Here is a 19,305-nt window from a genome sequence, read left to right on the forward strand (position 1 = left end):
CAGAAGCACAAAGGAAGCTTTGCAAAGACTGTTTGTGCATTTCAGTGTGACAGAAAGGAAGAACAAGACAGGAAAGAAGCTGACAATTAAGAAGGGGGCGGTATATGAAACCTTTTTCCTCCTTCTTGTCCATAGCTGCTTTCAGATGATGTCATGGTCAGCTGTCATTCCACTGGTTGTGCATTGAACTGATCAACTTAAAGCACAGGTGAAAAATCCAGGCAGCACGCAAATCCCAAGATAGCACTGCCGCTTTCTCGATCTTTCCTCCAAAAAAGATGAAACTAGAATTGCGGCATTGTGGTTGTATGCCGCCCGTCAACTAGTCAAGTTGCAGTTTACATCTATGTCTGTCCAAAATGTCATCACTTAATCATTTTATCAGATATTTGTGTGAAATTGTTGAGTTATGGCCCAAAACGTGTTTTTCCTTGAGTCGAAGTGGACGTTTGTGCCAAACCCCTCGCAAACCCCTCACTGGGAGACATGCCACGTACCAGCCTGCTTCAAGGCTTCCACCATCATCCCCGTCCCCAAAAAAACTGAATCACAGGCCCGTGGCCCTGACCAACATGGCCCTGCAATTCCTCCTCTAGCACCTGGACTCCTCAGGAACCTACGCCAGGATCCTGTTTGTGGACTTCATCATCATCCCGTCTCTGATGCTCTCCCAGTTGCACGTGCCCGACTACACCTGCAAGTGGTTAACAGACTTCCTGTCTGACAGGAAGCAGCATCTGAAGCTGTGGAAACACATCTTTGACTTTCAGACCATCAGCATCGGACACAAGCTTTTTGAGTCACTTCCCTCTGGCAGGAGGCTGAGGTCCATCAGGACCAAAACCTCAAAACACAAAAGTGTCTCCCTAATCAACACGGCCTGGGTCCCTCACTGACTCTCAGATCCCCTGAACAATTATTTACACATCCCTGCACAACTGTACACTTACAAAACACAGATATTCTATTGTACATTTTTTGATTTAAATTTAAATTTATTGCACTATGTTCATTATTATGGGGCGACTGTGACTCAATGGTAGAGCAGGGTCGTCCTTCAATCAACGGATCCATGGTTCGATTCCCGGCTCCGCTAGTCCATGTCCATGTGTCTTTGAGCAAGACACTTAACCCCAAATTGCTGTGTTATTGCTGTTACTACGGTGTGTGAATGTGTATGAATGGTTAGTTAGAGTCCTGATGGTCAGGTGGCACCTTGCATGGTAGCCCTGTCATCAGTGTATGAATGGGTGTGAATGGGTGAATGATGACATGTAGTGTTAGAGTGCTTTGAGTGGTCGGAAGACTAGAAAAGAGAAATACAAGTACAGTCCATTTACCATATTTCCAAATTTCTTGTACTTACTTGGCAATAAACCGTTTACAGCACTCTTAAGATATCACTTTCACGAGAATGGACCGGACGGACGCCACAGCATTAAAAAGAAGATTGCTCCTACATCACTACTATACAATGCTGCTCAATCCAAATTGTGTTCAGTGAATTCCAAGGATTAGGTCAATAAAAACATTTAATTAAAGTTAGTGAAAGATGGTGGTCATGCTTCAATAATACAATTGGTATGAGATGGAATGTCAAGCATTGGTGCTGAATGCCAACATTCATTCATACATGCCAGTACGACCATCACACCCTCACTTTACGCTGCACTATATAATATAAACATCACTACTTCCACTACTACTTTTTCACTGTTTTGCAGTTCAGTATAAACATATTCTTTGCATTAAATGGTAAATGGACTGTACCTGTATAGTTCTTTTCTTGCCTCGAGCACTCAAAGCTCTTTAACACTACATGTCATCATTCACCCATTCACACCCATCCATACACTGATGGCAGAAGCTACCATGCAAGGTGCCATCAGGACTATCTAACATACATACCTGTTCATAGCAATTTGGGGTAAAGTGTCTTGCCCGAGGACACATCGACATGGGGATCGAACTGCTGATCCTCTGATTGAGGGATAACCCTGCTCTACCACTGAGCCACAGTCGCCCCAACTGAATTATTCAATAATGATGATGATGATGATGTAAGATGATGTATTGCAGATAACAATAGTTATAAACCTTGTCATGTTGGAGATTGGCTTACAAACTACGAACACAAAACCTCAGCTGTCTCAGTCAGACTCCTCAGTACATGACACTACATGGTTGTTGTCTTTTCAATTATACAAAAATACACAGTGAAATCCTTCCATCCTTTTGAAATGTAAATATAAATAGGAAAGTAGTCACTTGTGTAGACATCCAGTCAGAGCAGATGCAGCAGTGGAGGGTCAGCATGTCCACAGGCTGCTGTGGAGGAAGCTGAAACTCTATAGCACTCCAGAGACATACGGGCATCCTGTCCACTCCAACAGGGAGGCACAGTGTCAAGCAGCCCACACTACTAGAGTCTTTACATACATTTATACATATACAAGGAGCAGTTCAAGTAATACACTAGTAAACACGAGTATCACTGCTTTCTGTCTACGAGGTCCTGCAAAGCACCATATTTTGAAGTGAAATTGAAAAGTTTGAAGTGCAAATATCTGAAAAATGTGCATGTTTTCGAACAGTGAGATTAGTGTTCCACTTTGAGCAACCCCGAAAAGGAAAAACACCAATGGTGATATTGAAGCAAAGTGCGATGAAAGCAAGATGTGGTAAGAAAACACATGAATACGACTGGTTTCAAATGTTGGAAATACACTTACTCACTTACGGAGACTGAGATGAGAAGATTTGTATTAAGACTAAAAACTGCTTCAGTCTCTAACTATACTATTGTTAATGTGTGTATAGTTATTACTCTATTGTTAATGTGTTTAGTTATTACTCTATTGTTAATGTTTTCATAGTTATTACTCTATTGTTAATGTGTATAGTTATTACTCTATTGTTAATGTCTTTATAGTTCTTACTCTATTGTTAATGTGCGTATAGTTATTACTCTATTGTTAATGTGTTTATAGTTCTTACTCTATTGTTAATGTGTGTATAGTTATTACTCTATTGTTAATGTGTATATAGTTATTACTTTATTGTTAATGTGTTTATAGTTATTACTCTATTGTTAATGTGTTTATAGTTGTTACTCTATTGTTAGTGTGTATAGTTATTACTCTATTGTTAATATGTTTATAGTTATTACTCTATTGTTAATTGTTTATAGTTATTACTCTAGTGTTAATGTGTGTATAGTTATTACTCTATTGTTAATGTGTTTATAGTTATTACTCTATTGTTAATGTGTGTATAGTTATTACTCTATTGTTAATGTTTTATAGTTATTACTTTATTGTTAATGTGTTTATAGTTATTACTCTATTGTTAATGTGTTTATAGTTATTACTCTATTGTTAGTGTGTATAGTTATTACTCTATTGTTAATGTGTTTATAGTTATTACTCTATTGTTAATGTGTTTATAGTTATTACTCTATTGTTAATATGTTTATAGTTATTACTCTATTGTTAATGTGTGTATAGTTATTACTCTATTGTTAATGTGTTTATAGTTATTACTCTATTGTTAATGTGTGTATAGTTATTACTCTATTGTTAATGTGTTTAGTTATTACTCTATTTTTAATGTGTTTATAGTTATTACTCTATTGATAATGTGTTTATAGTTATTACTCTATTGATAATGTGGTTAGAGTTATTACTATATTGATAATGTGTTTATAGTTATTACTCTATTCGTTATGTGTTTGTATTTATTACTCTACAGTTTATATTTGTTTGTCTTTATTACTCTATTGTTTGTATGTGTATATTTCCTTTAAGATTAATAACGTTCCATCTTATCTTATAATATTATCTGGTAACTTTTGTGGAGTGATGTGTCTCATGTCAAACTGATGGACAGTGCAGTGTAGTTCTTCAGGGAGAACCACGTGATCAAAGAGGTGATTTAGTGCTTCACTTCCATAAAGTTGTGGACTCACAAGCGTTTGATAAAAACAAGATTGGTCAAAATATCTTGACTTATAGTTAGCCTAAAAAATGCAGGTTCCTACATTTCCCATGATGCAATGTATACCATTTCTCATTAGACCCTTCCTGCCTGGTAAATATCCATGTTTTTCCAGTTTCTGTAATCAATTTCCAAACAGACCTTAAAAGTTATTAGCCACCAACTTAGCATCTCTCCTGCTGGAACTTGTCATGCTGTGAGTGGCAGGCAGGGGATACACAAAAAGCCCCACAGCTAACTGGGTTTAAATAAACCACTGTGAGACCAGGCACAGTGTCTCCAACCCCCTCACCCCCCGCCTACCTCATTCCACTGCCCAGCCTGTTTGTCAGGCTTTCAGGCCCATGTGCCCCACATTGCTGCCTCTGAGGATTTCCTGGCACCCAACCAAACAAGGCTGATACTAAATAAATAGAGCCTATCAGCTGAGGGGCTCACTGCTTGATCTCCCTCCTGTCAGCATTGGCCTCCAGATGTGAGGACCTGGCCAGTGTCACCAGTTCACATGAATGGGAATCTTTCCTCCCTGCATGTTGACTCAGTATTATTTATACCCTGTAAATGCTTTGCTGACTGCACTTGGCATCAGGCCACATCTATTCATATTCAAAGTATTTACACAAGAGGCAGGGCCACGGATAACATTTAATGCAAAATACACCTCAGGGCATACAAAATGTCCTGCTAATTTATTTTTGCTTCAGCTCATGTGCTCACATTTCTGATGGGAATGGGAAAGCCATATTGGGGTTAATAGCTCTGCAGTTTCATTTAATATGATTATTTTGTTTCTATAGCCATGCCTCTCTTCTGATGTCTCTTTGATCCGCTGAAGGAGGAATCAATATTCTCCAAATGGGAGGTCAAAGGTCAGGGTCAGCTACAGAACAGCAGAGAAGAGAACCCACGCCTTCCGCTTGAAGGGTTATGACTCAAACTTAGCTTCCTCTGCAAAGTGCATGTTGTCTTCAGGAGGCAATGTCTGGTTCTGAAAAATGAAGAGTCTTAAAGCTGCATTCTCTCTAGTGTCCACCAGGGGGCGACTCCTCTGGTTGTATAGAAGTCTATGAGAAAATGACTCTACTTCTCTCTTGATTTATTACCTCAGTAAACATTGTAAACATGAGTTTATGGTCTCAATCTCTAGTTTCAAGTCTTCTTCAATACAGCATGATGTTCATTTAGTAAGTTATGGTCCATTTAGAGTCAAACAGACCATAAAGCAGGGGATGCTTTAGGGCGGGGCTACACAGTGATTGACAGGTCTCTACCAGAGACGTATACGGTGTCTCTACGTCACTCCTCCTCAGTCCATATATGGTCACTTCTGCTCACTGGTTGCAAAGAGCCAAGATGGTGTCGGACACAATGCCGAACTCAAGGCTTCAAAACTGCTTTGGTGTTAGTCAACAAACCAATGGATGACATCACGGTGACTACGTCCACTTCTGACATACAGTCTCTGGTTGTCTGTGATTCAGACATGAAACCACTGATTTTAGCAGATCAACACACCACATGTCTATTATTTCTATCTCATCCTTTGAGGTGTCAGCATGCATTTTAGTTCAGTTGGTGAGAATGTTGGAAATCAGTTGGCTGGGCATGGTTGTGAGCTCCTCCATACGCTCATGCCAATACATAATAGGGTGCTCCACCAATTTTACACGTGAAAATCTTTGTGCAAGAACAAAGACCAATAACACTGAACATCTACACATAATACAGACAGCTAACAAGGACACGTGGGGGTGGAATGTGTCTCAGCAGATTCAGGAATATTTCCACCAAGAGGATTTAATCGGAGCGGGAGACGGTCTGAAGTTACACTGAGAGCGAATCCTAAACAGCTACTCCGCTCACACGCCAGCGTGACTGCTGGCTAGATGGACTTTAGCTGGGTGAGACCTATAACTCTGAATGACTCCCATGAGGAAACAAGGGAGCCATTCTTCACTGAGTCGAAGGTGTCTAACGACTAACAAAACCCTTTGCTAGTCAGGACGCCAGCACCAGAACTACATTTAGAGACGCACCAGTACTTTCAGAACCAGTACTCTAGGTGACCCACACACCCATTCACAGGGGTTCTTAGTAAGTAGTTCCAGTGGGTGGGGTGGAGGCAGACAGTAAGTTGTACCATGAGTGAAGTAGAAGGGCACAGACAGAGATGACCTCCTTGGTCCTCAGCTATCTGCATGCAGACATTCTGCTGGAGCAGTGACGTCAGAGAGCTAGAGGAGGACAAGCGCTCATCCACAAGAATGTTCCAAAACAATCACAAAGACTCCAGGTGTTTCAACTTCTCACTCAAGTAACATCAGTGGGATCACATGCACGCACACATGCACGCGCAGACACACAAACGCTTACTCTCTGCTGGGTAGAAAGGCTGCATGTCGACCTTGTGCACCTCCTTGGCGTAGTACTCCTCCTCGCTCCGCTGCCGCTCGCACGTCGCCGCGCGCTCGTTCGCCTTCTCCTGCAGCAGGTCGCGGGTGCTGTTGTAAATGGCCACGATGTCCCGAGACACGTCCTCGGGCTCGGGGAAGTCCTCAGGGGGACTGGTGAGCTTCAGCTTGCTCAGGATCTGCCCTCGGATGGCCTCGATGCGCTTCTTCTTGAACTGGTCCATGTCCAGCGTGCTGCATGTGGACAGACTTAGCGCCACGGCGGCTAGATCCAGAGTGAGGAGAAGACTGACGACACACAGGTTCATCTTCTCTTCCGACGGCTTCCAATACCAAATTAAAAAAAACAATGTAGGAAAATATTCACCGAAGTGATTTAAACCCCGCCAGGCAGACTCATTTCTGAGCCCAAGATCATGTATGACCACGAGCCGAGTGGCCCCGAACAGCTACTTGTCGAGCGTATGGTTCAAATTCCCCCGTTTCAGTAAAGTGTACCTGAAAATCCATTCAACTGTGTGGACAGAAGGAGAAGCCGCTACTATCGCTGGCAGTGTCGGTGCAGCAGACGTCTGGGTGGAAACAGGGCAGCTGAAGACAGGACCGAGCTCACCTCCATCGCGTTCACTCCCCACACGGCACACAGTCGGTCTATAATCATCCGAACTCAAACGCGGTCCCGAAGATCAGCGGGGACGCAGCGTCGGAACGTTTTCAAGGTTTTCTGACGCGCTGAAATCAGAAATCCTTACAAAGTTGTGATTTCACGATGAGGGAGTCCTCCTTCACAAGTAGCTCACAAACAGCTCGGAGTTTGGCTTCGGTGTGACTGCATAGCGCTTTTACGCGTCTCCCTCAACCCATCTAGTTGGGGGACGGCTCGTGCCAAGCGGACAGCAGCGGCTGCTTTATAGGAGAATCATACGGGACGAAAGTTCCACGTGCTCCCCCTCTGGTCTGTAGTCTTCACTGTCGGAGAAGGGGAACCTTCAAATCCACATTATCAGACGGTTTGTTGTGAATAGGAGCGCTCACTGTGCCCATTGGGACAGCTCTGCAGCGGCGTATGGCCCGTCGGCCCCTGCTGCGTTATGTATTTACGCTGGGTCCTAAAGCCGGTCTATGCAAGTTCTCTGTCGAGTTCCTCTCTGCGTCACATTGGACACCAGTTCCATTTTTCTGCTGGTGTTGGAAGCTTGCCGTGCTCCGCACTCAGAATGTCACATGTTTGTTGTGTACAGACTGAGCTATTGTGGTTCAGTAATGCTGCCTGCATACACACCATGGTTTCATCACGTGATTAGTGCACTTTAGGTATACTGTCACTCAGTGGCGGCTGGTGGAACATGTTCTCTGTAGGGCTGTGCCACATCCAATTTCAGCAAACATCCCAGAATGATTTAATGCAAAAAAAATTAAGTTATCAAACACGCGTTACTACTTTGCAGTTAAATATTTAACATTTATTCCAACACGAACAAAAGCAGTAAATAATACTTTGATAAACACCTCAGGACATCTTATTTTAATCACCCTCACAGGGAATTCAATATAATATATATATCATATAATAATATTCAGTATAATATAATAATATATATATCATATAATAATATTCAGTATAATATAATAATATATAAATCATATAATAATATATATAGCATATAATAATATTTATATCATATAATATAATATATAAATCATATAATAATATATATATATATCATGTAATAATAGTCTGTATAATATATATATCATATAACATTCTGTATAATATACTAATATATATATATATCATATATTAATATATATATCATATAATAATATTCAGTATAATATAATATATATATCATATAATAATGTAATAATATATACATCATATAATAATATTCAGTATAATATAAAACGCACACATATATATAATTATTTATTTATAACTATATTTCAGCAGGTGCTTCATGTCTCTCACTCCCTAACTGTCCGTGTTGGATCTGTCCCCGTTGTTTTAAAAAGCTAAATAAGTTCCCGCTAGTCTGCTGTCTGATTGTGAGGTCAGGCTGATCTGGGATCAGCTCGTTCACTGCAGTTTCTCCGCCAAAGTTCTCCTCTCAAACGGGTCTTGGAGGAGCAGTGCTCGCGCCGGCGCTCGTCTGTAGAACAGAGGTCTTCAACAGGGGGTTCGCGGCCCCTAGGGGGTACTGCAGGGGGTCCGTGAAATGTTTTGGTTGATTAGACAATTCAATTTTCTTTCTCTAAACATGAATCTGTCCATTATTTTAATAGTTCAGTATTGTATGAAAGATAACAGGTATGTTTATGCATGGCAGTGGCACTAATAGGCCATCACTAATTTTTCGTTTCCACATTTATGTTTAAAATGAAAACGTCTATTTGAATAGCTTGTATGCATGATTATCATGCAATTAACAGACAATGTTGATATTGGCATTGGTATCAGCTGACAAGGTATGTTTCTAAATGGCAGTGGCACAGCCTCCCTACTCACTGTACCTTGCACATGTTTAAAATAAAAACATGAATATATGAACCTGTGTATTATTTGAATAGCTTAGTATTGAATGCACAATAAAGAGGTATACACCGTCACCACCATAGACTGTATAAACATGACTCAGCCTCCGTGACGTCACCCACAGGCTTCTAAAGAGCCAATGGGGAGCTCAAAGTGGGACGGCTCTGGCCGTCTTCATCTTGGCAGTGAGGACACAACCGAAAACCGGGCCAATCCAAAAATGGGCAATGAGGGTGTTTGGAGCTGAAGCCGAATGAAGCCTGCCGCAAACTAGCTCCAAACTAACAAGCCAGAAAATGTAATGATGAAAAAACATACAAAAATTGTAAAATTAAATAAAATTAAAATAAAAACTACCAATGTCCGGAACGGGTAGCCTCCCTTCAGAATACAGGAACAAAAACGTGAGGTGCCGTGGGTCCTCACGCCCGTCTAGTTCAAAGTGCTCATTAGCATTTAGATGCCCGTATCCATTCAGAGGCAGGGAAAAGCCAGGCCATTCGATTTACTGACAAAAAATATTATGTACAATTGTGAGTATTTATTTTATACTATTCACAGCGGACGTCAATAGCAACAGCCGTCTCATCATAATGACACAGTTTAGTGAAAGTGAGGTCGGATTCTCTCAGCACCGCGGTTGTCTTTTCCCAACTCCTCATGAATTCTCCTTCATGACGTTTTCCATCGAGGTCAAGGAAAGTGGCCTTTGTGGACTGTTGGACATTACCAGACAGGACCAGCTCCACACTGGGCCGGCATGGTTTACGTTCACACCCGTTCGAAAAGCCCGGAGCCGGCCACTCTGGACTCTCTGCATCCAGGTGTGTGTGTGTCCTAATGAGCAGCAGACATGACGTGTTGTACATCAGATCATCAGATGTACAACACGTCCAAGAGTCTTTACCACGCACAGCATGATGTCTCCTGAGGAATAAAATCTTGGATTTCTTTGACTCAGCCACAATTTTTACAGTAACTGACAAAAGGTCCTCTTACTTGTTCCAGAGCTTTTAACTGTAATATGCGGTCTTCATCAGCAGGTGGAGTTTGCTCAGTTGTCATGGGACTGTTTGTTGTTCCATTACATATACTGTTATGTACTCTGCGCACAGAATTCCACGGGTTTTGCCACCAGCGCGGACCACAGGAAGCCCTGCAGTCAAGAGACACCAGTCATGGGTCAGTGTCTACAGGACACAACAGCTGCTCACCTTAAAGGAGCACGTCTGCTGATATCCCAGATCCCAGAGTTAAGCCAACCATAAATCAAGTGTGTGTGTGTCCACAGGATACTTCTTGTCTTCTGTCCATCTGTTTGCGACCCGTCACACAGACATCTACAGGCTGTGTTCAACACATTCATTTCATTAGGTTTTAAAGCCTGATCAAGGAATGACTGTGTGGAATAGAAACACTTCCTGGTAACCAGTTCACAGGATTGGTTGGAACCGCTGCTTCAAAGGGTTTAGACTTTTTCAAGTGGATGTTGACACCACCCTGACATGCCTTATGTTCATTTAAAGAGTCAAGGGTCTCCATTGTGACCATGAACACATCCCACCTGACACTAAACTGTAAGGCCCACATGGACAGAGACACCACAGAGCACTGACGGCCTTTCATCAATTGGTTGTTTATTCAAAACATTCATATTTACAGAGTTTACAATAATTCAATACTATGATGGAGGAGCTTCTCCAAGTTCCCCCAGAGCCAACATCTGTCATCCTGTTTCCACATGGTTTGTCTCACAGAGTGGCAAAGGGGCGGGGCTTGCTACTGGATTTAAGCAGTTCCATACTTCCTGAAGTTCAGCTGTTCTCTGCAGTTCAGGGTTTCTGTTCCACAGAATGTCCCTGAAGGCGTCACAGCCTACTGTACACAGTCCATTCAGTCTGTACGGACGGTGTCATCCTCCTCTCGGTCACTGTCTTTGTCCCAGTCTTTCATGGTGGCTCCCATCATGAAGTCATCTGAGAGGACACTCCAGGAGGACCGCTCCTCTGCTGCTGCTGCCACCGCCACCGCCTACACACACACACACACACACACACACACACACACACACACACACACACACACACACACACACACACACACACACACACACACACACACACACACACACACACACACACACACACACACACACACACACACACACACACACACACACACACACACACACACACACACACACACACACACACACACACACACACACACACACTGCTTTCATGAGACAACAGTGACACCATGAGGTGACTCAGTGAAGTCACAGCTCGTTGGACAGAGTGAAGAGTACCGACCCATTCTGCAAAATCAAACACCAGTGTGTGTTTTTTCTCTGTCACTGGTTCGGTGTACAACATGCATGATGAGTCAAAGATCACAGTGACAACTCCTCTGCAGCAGCTGTGAAACGTGCCCAACATCTGGCCTGAGATCATTTCATCTATCCTCCTAGTAGACTGATGGATGAGTGAACTTACAGCGGTGTCTTCAGTCCTGCTGCTGGCTCTACTGCCTCCCTCTGTCCTTCTCAGCACATCGATGAAGTCTTTCTTGGAGACGGACGAAAGAAACTTGGCCTTCTTCCTCTCTGAGCCACCAACTTCCTTCACCTTGATATCGATGGTTTTCTGGTGTTTCCTCACAGCGTTGAACAGCTGCACCACGCCTCTGAACAGAAACACACACTGGGATGAGGAATGAAACTTGTTGAGAATGTTTAAACAAAGCCTAACAGAAAAGAGTGGTCACCTGGTAGCAACTCTCTGCAGAGCTCTTTCAGTGTCACGGTCCTTCACTACATCAGCTTTCTCTCTGCACATCATCTCCCATGCTCGCTTCTTGTCAACCTGATGGACACAAACAAGTGTTCATGCTGGACAACTTCTCACAAAAATCACCGGACTGCATCTACTTCTGCAGTGTTCCTCCATACAGCTTGTAAAAAATATGATATATACAGTATATTCATATATGCTATGGTCACAAAGATACAAGCATTGGGAGTATTTCCACAAGTTAAACTTGAAATCTTCCCCCACAGCTGTCCCTTAGGCTGCATTTAGACCCACCGCAGGCTCTCGGTCATTGGGGGAACCAAAGCAGCGGGCAAAGCAGCCCGAGTGGTCCAGCGAAAGGTTGAACCAGGCTCATCCAGCATGGTGCTACGTCCACCAGCCAATACATGCGAGCACATTCCTGGTAGATGACGTCTTTGTGGCCAGTTGTGAGGACATTACCAGTGACAATATGAACCCATCTTACAGCACCACCTCCCGCCACGGCAGAATGGCTGAAATACACCAAATCCGTTGACGTATGTGAAGTTGACAGATCCCATTCATTTTTATGGAGCGCAAACTAGGCAGCGCTGATCAACACATGTTAATGTACCGTTTAGCGGCCGACCGGATACCAACAAACGGAAAGATGCAACGGAACCCCAAACGGTCCGGCAGGGGAGCTAGGCTTGGTTCAACTATTTAACATGTCGGCTGGGTCACAAACTCATTTTACAGCTCAACAGTTCACTTAAATGTGTTTCTGAATACATTTGAGGAGAGAAGGGCCATGCAGTATCAGAATATTGATGTATTGTTGATCAGCGCTGCCTAGTTTGACTTTTTGATGGAGCATGCCGTCTTGGATGGATGGACCTAGTTTGCATAAAGTTGAAGTTGGGTCATGGTGATGTAGTTACAGTCAACTGGCCGTGTTGTATTCATCATGCAACGCGCGGCCGGCTCTCTTGCTCTTCATTGAAAAGAATCCGTCAGCTTCACGTACGTCAACGGCTTTGGTGTATTTCAGCCATGAAGGCAAGAGTATTCAATTCAACTGACTTAAACAAGATCCAGTTAGAGAGAAGCTCCTCATGCAAAGGTCCGGAACATCACAGTAATATCGAACTTGCACTAGGATTCAGTCCCAAATATACTGAAGTAGCCAACGGTTGTATTAACGTCTGTATGTAGTCAACAACTGACCATCTCAGCAAATAAATAAAGAAAGTTCAATTGAATAATATCTCAACAATATTTATAGTCACAATTCAAATTGAACGCGATGATTTATACATAATGCACTTTATTAATAAATAAATGTTCCGTCATTACAAGTAAGATAAGGGCTGGATTAAAAATATAGATTACATAACAAAGTTTTTGAAAAATGTGCATCTTGTTTCAGCTCTATTCTCTCTGTTAACATCATTGTTGGGCATGAATTCATGTGTTAGGATTCTGATCATATTGGACTCTTAGATTTATTATCTGTGACTTCATTTCAGATGTGAGTGGGTACGTTTGCGCAAAAGAGTTCTTTGTCTCTTAGTGGAGCTTCACATTACTGCTTTTAATAATCATCACGGTCTCTGAACATATGAGACATCCTGGTTTTAAACTGCCCGTAGGAAGAATGATCCTATAAGAGTCTGTTCATTATTGGTTAAAGACTCTGGTCTCTCTGACCACTCTACTCTTTTGGAGGACGTCATGTGAAATAACTTCTGACTCACACATTATTCTCCAACTGTTGGCTCTCTCTCTGTGTGTGAATATCTCACTCAAGTCGAGGGTGATGATTATCAGAATACACATATTTGATATCTATGGGTTTTAGGTCCAGGGTCCGGATACAACAGCGTCTGGGTCCGGACCGCCTATTAGTGACCCTGCACTACGGTATCGCTGTCATGATACCTGTATTCTGTATGTACCAGACCCGTTTGGTCTATGCCTAGAGCAGAACTAGTTTTCCCTTTTTACCGTCATTAGATTTCCCGGGAAATGGTTTGGAAGTGTATTCCTGGGAATAAAGACAGACTACCAATAAAGAATGAGACAGCACCAGTGTTACCTGCTTCCTTCTCTCCAGCTGCTCCTGTCTCTCTCTCTCCTTCATCTTGTCCAGCTCTTTGTTCTTCACCAGGATGCTGGTTCTGCTCTCGGGGGTTTTCTTTCCCAGGATCTTCGCCATGGCCTCAGCCCACCCAGCATTGGCGTTACTGCCATCTCCCTCCTCCTCCTCATTACTCCCTCCTTCCCCAGCTCCCTCCTCATCCTCCCCATTACTCCCTCCATCACCGTCTCCTCCATCACTCGCTCCATCATCTGACTCTTCATCGTTGCTCCCTCCTTCAGAATCCCTCTGGTCCTCAAATTGAGGCTGTGCATCATCTCCTAAATGACACAAATACAAATGTTTTTACATTACTTATGGTCCACCACAAATATGAGATCAAACATCTGTACAATATTCCTTTCTCACAAAAACCCTTCAGAATTTGACTGTTATTTTGAAGAACTAGGCAAAACTCTTTCATTTGGAAACCCATTGTCTAAATGTTTCTGTGGATAATCTGCAGCACAGGAAACTCAAAACGGGCAATCGCGTAGCTTAATAGGAGCTAATTATGTCTGTTGTCATTGTATTTTTTCCAATTTTATTGTCTGCCTCTGAAGAAGGAATGGCGGCCGCCAACGAGCCACTGCAGCAGATACAGAGGGAATATTTTAAAATCTCACTTTATTGTTGGAGCAGTGGAAAGACTCAGCAAGTGTACTTCTGTGTGTCAGCATCTCACAGCATGTGATCTATGCTGTGGGGAATGGAGGCGATGCAAGGCAGCGTCCTGACATTTACTTTCTATTTGCTCTAAGTCAGATGAAAGAATAACCCTAGGATATAACAATGCATCTGCAACACAGTAACTTAACAGAATACACACATTACTACAGTCAGATATTATAAATGCATTGGTTACACATTCAGTCAGGGATTTATTACCAGCTGTCCTTTCTGCATTTGGCAGTTTAAACTATTACTTTCAATGAAGTGTTTCACTTTTAATATGACCGTTCTCGGTCAGTATAGCAGCACTGGGGATGTAGTTCTTCAGTGGACTACATTTACCATGAGCACTGATTGGACTAACATAAAAGCTGGCGAGTTTTCCCTTGAACGTTACCTTTCTTCCTCCCGTTACAGGTTAGTGCTCCCCTACAGTGCTGCACTTTGTAGAGGATTCAGAAGATCGTCGAGCTCTCCAGCTTTAGTTAAAGCTAGGTAACGTTAGCTGACTACAGAGCTAGTGCTAAGCTAGCTACGGAGCATATTAACGTCTGCCACCGAACAAAGTAACATCCGCTAGCTAGACAACGTATGTCTGTGAGATTAGGAATAGGTGGCCCACACCTTTGTCGTGTTTTACAGAGGCAACAATAGTGAACTGAGTATAAAAACTCACCAGAAGACTGCACATGTGTTTTCATCAGCGCTGCCATCATGGAGTTACACTGAAACGTGTCCGTAGAGTCCAGCTACAACACGTTCCGTCACTACTTCTTTGGTTTTATGGCGTTAAGGCGCATTACCGCCACCTACTGTGTTGGAGTGTAATCCCAATGGCCCTGCTTTGAACCCTCAGGGAATGGAAGATGATTGAGTGTGCGAGACTGTACGGACTTGAAATGGTGTGAATACGTCCAAACACAACCTCCACACTCACGGACTTTGAGGAACATCTTTCACTGACATGTTGAGCCCTTTATGAACACTTTCCGCTAGTCAGCAGTAGATGCAGACTTTGCCAAAAGGAACCAACATTAAACATGGGGTCACCAGCAGAAGCATGGAGACGTAACAAAAAGGTAATCAAAGAAGACGGCTCACGTGTGTTTAGCCTGGTGTATTCAAGTTACTCAGAAACATTAAGGGTTAAAGATGGAACATAAAAACACATGTGTTGTCCTCATGTGCAGAGCCTGTTTTGCTAATAACCCCTCTCATCCACACTACTACGTTTCCATTTTAATATGCATATCGTTTGCTACGTTTACACTGAGCGTCCACATTATTCTGGAGTTTTAGAGCATCGAAAATTAAGGAGTTTAGAAACGCTACCGAAAGCCGGGGTAAGGGTTAGGTTTGTAGTGTGCAAAGGTCGAACCGCATTCAGTTTCAAAGCGATTACGTAGAAACCCACGTTCGCTTCTTGATCGGTTCGTAGCAGTCACGACATTTCCTTCCCTGATTCGTCAGCCTTTTCCGGAAGAAAACAAACCCAGCCTTGATTATCGATGGACTAGTGGTTAATTCAACATGGATGACAGATTACATGCGTATCTGACCTTGTTTTCTATACTAGCAGCTGTTGTGCAGTTAGATTCTGCATTTTAGAATTCTACTTCTGCCGACATGCGGAGGAAGCAGCTGTTATTGGAGCGGTCGTCTGAAGTCATAGTTTGCAGCTTTGAGATGGGCGATTGACACAGAACGGAGGACTTTCCTTTTCTTATCCATGCTTACTTTGTTCTGCACAACAATTGTGAAGTCCACACAGAATGCTCTCCAGTAGGACAGGGACTTCAGCCACCAGCAGAGCTACGAGTGAGAGAACAGACAACAGCGACACGAGGGAGAGACGTTTGTTGACCACATTTATTGACCCATATAGTCAACTTTGATTTAAATAAGTGTTCATTTTAAAGTAAATTTGATGTGAGAGAGAGAGATCAAGACCTGCAGCCTTGTACTAAATTTAAAAAATCAAACTTTCCAAGAAATCGGTCTGTTTGAGTACATAGAGGAAGATATAAGCAACCAATCACCCGCATGTCCAGTGTTTGGTTGATGGGTTTTATTTCATTTTAGGCTGAACTGATGATGTCACAGTGATCTGGTGTCTCCCTGCAATGGTTCAACAAAGGGAATTTGAAAACCAAAACGCTCCTCCTCTCACCTCCCTCCTCTCAGCTCCTCCTCTCAGCTCCCTCCTCTCAGCTCCTCCTCTCAGCTCCTCCTCTCAGCTCCCTCCTCTCCCCTCCCTCCTCTCAGCTCCCTCCTCTCAGCTCCTCCTCTCAGCTCCTCCTCTCAGCTCCCTCCTCTCCCCTCCCTCCTGTAGACTTCACTGCCTGACCCTCAGTCCCAGAGCAACCAGCTGTTGATAGAAGAGGAACACTTCGATACACGTTTCCAGGCTCTGGTCACAGATCCAGCAGAATGGAGGACAGAGCCAAGGTGAAGACAAAAGAGAGAACACAACAGCTGCGCTGGCTTTTGTTGACTTGGTGATATCATGGATCAGCTGACAGTAACCAATAGTAACTGTAAACGTTGAGTCCGTGGGCGGAGTTCAGGGCTCAAGGATCCCTCGAAGCTGAGTTAAATGACTCAGCTTCCATTTTGAGTGAGGAGTCTCTACCAGTGGTGGGCCGTCAGGGCTGACCTAGACAGAATCACAAAGTTATAGCTATTTTATAATTTCTCATAAATATACATATATTATAATTTGTTTTCCCATTATCTTATGTTCTCAGTGCACAGCTCCTGTCTTCCTCAGTTGCTCTGCTTCCAGTGCAGCTTGTTTTAAGTAAAGCTTTTATCCAATCAGATTTCACCTCTGTGTCTCTAGGTAAGAAGAGAGGCCCGAGGCCTGCAGACTCACAAGTGAATCCATGAGCAGTTTAAGTGAATGGGGACGATGTTGTTGATTGTCATAGTCTTCAACCAATCAGATCTTTAGTTTGACATGTTGGGCGTATTCTTTGACGTGCCAGAGCCTGCTAGCTGGCCTAGCCATATGTGACTTGTCAGTGGGCTAGCGTGACATGTTGGGCGGTGACAATCCCAATATCTGCTGCCTCTGTCGAGCAGACATTTTCAGCCTCAAACACATTAAAACGTATTCAAGAAATACAACTGGGGAGGCTCGACTGTCTTCACTGGCGTCCATGAATCCAGAAGGACTTCTTACTGGAACTAAAACACACGGATGTACTGAACAACTGTGAGATTAAACTCTTTATTAACAAAGAAAGGAGGATGGACTTTGTCTTTAAATAGTGAACAGCAGCTCTGGTAAGTTAAATGCTTTTGTTTTTACATCTGCAGTAGCTTTAATATGCTTGTTTATATATTATTATTTGTACAACTTGTTTTTATGAAGATGGATTTTTGTTGGGTTTTATATGTGATAGGAACTATTGTTATGTCCAATGTTGCTCTGGGGACATATTTAGTCGGTGCCAGTGTTGCCAACTTGGCGACTTTCTCGCTAAATCTGGCGACTTTCCAAACCCTCATTTTTTTGTCAAAAGCTACAAGTGACAAATCTAGCGACTTTTTCTGGTGTTGGAGACTTTTCTGGTGTTTTGACTCTGACGTTAAAGCACGTACGTTCTACACTGTCGTGAACGAGCAGCGGGTGCTGCCGTGAGCCCCTCCGCCGCCCCAAAGCACTCACAGGTTACTTTCACGCAGCAGTCCCAGCTGCAGTCAGAGCAGAGAGGAGACGCACTCTCGTATTCTCTGCAGTTGGTGTATTTATAGGTGTTGAGCTTCATTTTTACACGAAACAAATAATAACCGTAGCTGTGTTTCAGCTGCAGGACAGCAGTGAAGGCCCAGGTATAAAATGCACGGCCCGCCACTGGTCCCTACATAAAAAAAGGGCCGGGAAATACATATGGCATTAGGAAATAACATTCTGCTGAAAAGAATAAATGTGGAAAATAAAGTAAAATTCTGAAATAAATAAAACATTTGTCCTTTGAAATATGTCATTTTTTAAATAATAAACATATATTTCAATAATATTGACTAATTTAAACATTAACATTTATTTATGTATTTTTTTGCTTCAGTTATTAATTTCAGGATTTATTTCATAGCCATATTCATTTTTTCATAGGCGTGTGTATTTATTTATTCGTGTATGCATTTATTTAACTAATATTGAATGAAATGGCATTCCGTATAAACTATATATTGATTCATTTACATTTTATATTTACATTTACTCATATATATCGCTTGCCTTGTTCATTGTTTTCTGAATTTATTTTATAGCTATGTATATTTTTCTCTACAGAAGGATACCAGTGCTAAAGTGATTGCCACCTCATTAACATATGGGTTAAGAAATACAGAGATAGATTAAAGTTCTTAAAAATTCACACAAAAATAAGTAATTTCTCCAAAAAAACATTTACATTATAATTGTTTTCTATTTTTATATATTTCTGTGCATATTTATTCATATTCAAATGAACCTGCTCATGTATTTGATAATTAAGGCTTTAATCTTTTTCTTTTCTACTATTTCATTGATACATGTGTTGTGATGGTAGCTTTAGTCCTCCGTACGGGATCACCTGGAGGAAGGATACAGAAAGGACAAACCAATAGTGGGTGTGTCCTGTATGGGCTGGTGTCATATAAACAGGGAGAAAGAAGCACTTTCAGCCATAGTTTGTGCCTCACAGGGTTCTGTCGACTCACTTAGGAACAGGTCTGGAGAGAGCCTGACAAACCTCCAGGGGAAGAGGATTCGTCAGTCCACTGCCCACC

The 19,305-nt window shown here is 42.4% G+C and overlaps 2 protein-coding genes across 2 annotated transcripts in view; both read right to left on the reverse strand.

Annotated features, from left to right (window-relative positions):
* The window catches only part of tgfb2 (transforming growth factor, beta 2), an 80,983-nt gene extending 74,268 nt beyond the window's left edge, over positions 1-6,715 (reverse strand). The window contains exon 1 of the mRNA XM_076105398.1: positions 6,370-6,715. Within this exon, the coding sequence (XP_075961513.1) occupies positions 6,370-6,715 (346 nt within the window). The remainder of the gene's footprint in view (positions 1-6,369) is intronic.
* A 3,841-nt stretch (positions 6,716-10,556) lies between these two features.
* On the reverse strand, positions 10,557-15,299 carry rrp15 (ribosomal RNA processing 15 homolog). The gene is made up of 5 exons (XM_076105399.1): positions 15,203-15,299; positions 13,813-14,135; positions 11,707-11,804; positions 11,435-11,625; positions 10,557-10,964 (listed from the first exon to the last, which is right to left on the reverse strand). Exons 1-5 carry the CDS (start codon positions 15,240-15,242, stop codon positions 10,834-10,836), a joined length of 783 nt encoding a protein of 260 aa, XP_075961514.1. The 5' UTR covers positions 15,243-15,299; the 3' UTR covers positions 10,557-10,833.
* Between the last annotated feature and the right edge of the window lie 4,006 nt (positions 15,300-19,305).

The sequence above is a fragment of the Anarhichas minor genome, unplaced genomic scaffold (assembly GCF_050575085.1).
Source record: "Anarhichas minor isolate MPS153535 unplaced genomic scaffold, ASM5057508v1 ptg000032l, whole genome shotgun sequence".
In the NCBI taxonomy this organism is placed as follows: domain Eukaryota; kingdom Metazoa; phylum Chordata; class Actinopteri; order Perciformes; family Anarhichadidae; genus Anarhichas; species Anarhichas minor.